Source organism: Solanum verrucosum, unplaced genomic scaffold (genome assembly GCF_900185275.1).
Source record: "Solanum verrucosum unplaced genomic scaffold, falcon-dt-bn FXZP01000078.1, whole genome shotgun sequence".
NCBI classification, from domain to species: Eukaryota; Viridiplantae; Streptophyta; class Magnoliopsida; order Solanales; family Solanaceae; genus Solanum; species Solanum verrucosum.
Window position 1 is genome coordinate 782,632 of NW_026020150.1, and position 3,649 is coordinate 786,280.

A 3,649-nucleotide genomic window follows, 5' to 3' on the forward strand; every position below is an offset into this window, starting at 1 on the left:
GCTTAAGGTCAAGGCTTTAAGGTGATGAGATGGCTTATATCTTGATTATGTCTCTAATATGATAAATTGACTTGTATGTTGGTTATGTTTGTATATTATGCCTCTTATACTTATGTTCATGAAGTTTTCTCAAATTGGCATAAAAAATGACTTTCAAATAAAATGTTTGTTTTAAGCGAGGTTTTGCATGGCTATCATACTTAGTACATTAAATGTGCTAACCCATATTTCTTCATTTTTTTACCAAGGTGTAGGTTTCGGCATTAGAGTTGATTCTCTCTAGTTGAAGCTTGGATTGAGTTCTTCCAAGACTATTGGTATGTCCTCATGGATTCGAGGACAAGTACTTTGATGTTTCATTTCTTTCATGTAATAGACATTTGTTAGACTTTCTATTGTAAAGGGTTGTGACCCTACTTTCATTTCCAAGATTGTTTTTAGATGGCCATGTGAGACCAGTAGACTTCCATTGTTTTAAATAAAGTTTTGATTGTGTGGATTAAAAGAGTTTTAATTCCATACCATATTCCTTATATCGAATGTTATGAATTCTATGATGCTTGTATGAGACTTTTCGAAGTCTTATATGTCGTGTTGCATCTAGGGGTACCCCTGGGTCGTGACAAACATGGTATCAGATCATAAGGTTTTGGGAATGGTTTTTAGGATTGATGTCTCATAAGCCACGTCTAGTATAGTCTTGTTCAAGGATGTGAGTCGCGACACATTTATGAATGAGAGGCTATAGGACGTTAGGAAGCTACACTTCTTTCATTATTTTGGAAGTCATGCCATAGAGTTTAGCTCTATAAAAGTCCTTTTCCTAACCCTTCTCTTGTGTTTATAGGATATGAATACAGGAAGGGCGGCTGCAAGAAGAGTGGAAGAGGAGATTGTAAATGAGAGAGTTCCTCCCCAAGGTTCTCAAGGTGACCAAGTTCATCAAGGCAATCAAGTTTCGGTGGATCCCCCCAGCTATGTCCAATGAGGAAGTTAGGTCGGCTCTTTTGATGATGGCTCAAGCCGTAACTACTCAAGCCCAAGCCATGACTGCTCAAGCTATTACGAGTATGACTCATGTGAACCCTATTGTGAGCACTATAGCTTCTAGGTTGAGAGACTTTGTGAGGATGAGTCCTCTGATATTTCTTGGTTCCAAGGTGGGAGAGGATCCCCAAGAGTTTATTGATGAGGTGTATAAGGTAGTCAATAATATGAAGGTGACTTTTATACAAAAAGTGGAACTTTCCTACCGATTGAAGGATGTTTCCCAAGTTTGGTTTACTCAATGGAAAAGCAATCGGCCGGTAGGAGCGGGTCCTATAGAATGGGAGGATTTTAAGAAAGAATTCCTTGGTAGGTTCCTCCCCCATGAGAAGAGGGAGGCTAAGGTGGAGGAGTTTATCAACCTTAATCAAGGTAGCATGAGTGTGCAATCCATGGTGTCTAACCCGAGGGATGAGATGAGTAGATATGTCACGGGTGTGTCTAAACTAGTTGAGAAAGAGTGTCGTACTGAGATGCTCAAGATTAAGAAAAAGAATAGGGAGATGAAGAGGTCTAGGTTTGATGAGCAAGGTCAACCAAGGTTCAAAAAGAGAGATTTTAACCAAGATTCTTGAAGAACTCACAGGGGTAACCAATAGAAAGGAAGTGGACCTCCATTTTCTTAACCTACTTGCCACAATTGTGGAAAGAAGCATCATGGAAAGTGCCTAGCCGGTATAAGTGGGTGCTATATTTGTGGAAAGAATGATCACCAAGTGAAAGATTGCCCTACTCTTACGGCCAAAGGAAGGGAGGTCAAACAAGCTTCCCTTATTGGCCCAGATCCTAATGCTCCAAAGAAAAATCATTTTTATGTACTTCAAGCTAAAGATATTAAAGGAGCTCATCCGGATGAAGGCAGCGGTATGTTGATAGTTTCTTATAGTTGTGAATGTTGTATCGAGGTTCCTATGCTATTTTCATGTTAGCCATAGTTTGGTTTGTTCTTAAGGGGGATATGGTATGTTGAATAATAAGGTTGTTGAGAGTTTTGATTTCCTTATCTCTTTCCTTCTATTGCTATTCAAGATTGAGACCAAGAGTTCCTTGTAGCTTGTTTCATGTTTTGGAGTCATGTGTGAATACCTGTTTCCATGGTCTCCTTATGTTATGCATGTTCTCGGTGAATTTATGTTTAAATGAGAAAATGAGTTTTTTTATGAATTATGTTCCTCATGTTGATGTGCATTTAGTATGAGTTGTCTATATGCTTCATGAGGTGAATTATTGAACATGCCTAAATGTGTTTTTAAGAGAAATTGCATAATGTGCCTAATGATGTTATGATGAGCATGAATTGAGTTGGAGAAGGAAATTCCTCCAATGAATTGAGAAATGTTGAGGTTTTCATGCATAATGAGTTTGTAGATGTAGTTCCTACTTTCTTGTGTTGCATTGAGTATGTTTTAGATGGAGTTGATGTTTCCTCCTAGTTTTGTGCATTGTTTATGATGTTGCATGCATGATGGGCTACTAGTCTTTAGTCTTTATTACCTTAAAGTGTTTAAAGTATCATTCAAGGATAAATGTTCCTAAGGGGGAGATAATGTAACGACCCAGAAAACTAGTAAGTGAAACTAGAGCCTGACGAGTTTGTGTTTGAGCTTGATGTGGGGTTTGAAGGTGTAGAATGATGTCCCAAGCGTAGGTTGAGGGGTTTAGGGGTTAAATGTCAAGGTACAACTCCCCAAGGACCACCCAACGGATCTTTGAGGAGGACCCTAAAGCCTAACCCCTAAGACCCTAAGAAACCAAAAAGCTGTCAAATATCTGGTGACTCACGGATGGGACCTATGCCCCATAGGTCCATCCATGCCCCGTGGATGGCCTTCGTGGGTCAAGGTCGCAAATGGTGACCCTGAAACCCAAACCACGGACCTGCAGGACGGGGAGTGATCCCACATACGGTTCGTAGGTCATGGGTCATAGGTCACCACTACTCGTTGTCTAATTTCAGCCAAGTGGAGGGGTTAAGTACTAAATTCCTTTTTAAGTTAGATGAGTCAAGGGACGGTTATTATTGATTAATTAAGGTATTTTAAATCTTTTAAAGGTATTAAAACTCCATTTCCAATTCATTACTTCAAATCACAAAATAGAAACCTGATGAGTCCACGATTTGGACTCTTTTAGGGCTTTATTTTGATAGATTTACTGTCCTCCAATGCATATTTTGTCTCAATAATTGATGAAAATCCTTGAGTTTCAGGTATTTCGAGTTCGAGACAAAACATGGACACTATTGGGCAAAAAGAAACAATGCAGTTGAAAGGATGAAGAAAAGACGGCCTGAAGATCGCTTAAACCATTAGGCGAGTCGCCGAAAGGCTATGGTCTCGCCTAATGTTCCAGTGTTCCAAGCTTTGAAGGAGAAAATCAATTTGGGGGGATAAAAGAACTGTCGGCGAGTTGCCGAACAATTCCGTGATGCAGTGCTTTATCTCCCAAAGTTACATAACCTGAATTTGCTGAAGGCCAATGTAGAAAGGCGATGAGCCTGACCAAAGGGCGGATCGCCGAGTGGATCGGCGATCCCAACTAACTGCATCAAGTAGTCCTTCGCAGCACACTTTTTGACAACTATAAATACTCGTTTGAACTT

At 39.9% G+C, this 3,649-nt stretch overlaps 1 protein-coding gene across 1 annotated transcript; it reads left to right on the forward strand.

Annotated features, from left to right (window-relative positions):
* Positions 1-899: 899 nt before the first annotated feature.
* On the forward strand, positions 900-3,359 carry LOC125828065 (uncharacterized). The gene is made up of 2 exons (XM_049507369.1): positions 900-1,588; positions 3,257-3,359. Exons 1-2 carry the CDS (start codon positions 900-902, stop codon positions 3,357-3,359), a joined length of 792 nt encoding a protein of 263 aa, XP_049363326.1.
* Positions 3,360-3,649: the final 290 nt, after the last annotated feature.

What these genes read in the sequence shown, in the direction of transcription:
- LOC125828065 (XM_049507369.1), top strand. Translation starts at nt 900, where the DNA reads ATGAGAGAGTTCCTCCCCAAGGTTCTCAAGGTGACCAAGTTCATCAAG. An exon ending in GATGAGCAAGGTCAACCAAG is followed by an intron (nt 1,589 to 3,256) that starts GTTCAAAAAGAG and finishes CTTGAGTTTCAG; the next exon opens with GTATTTCGAGTTCGAGACAA.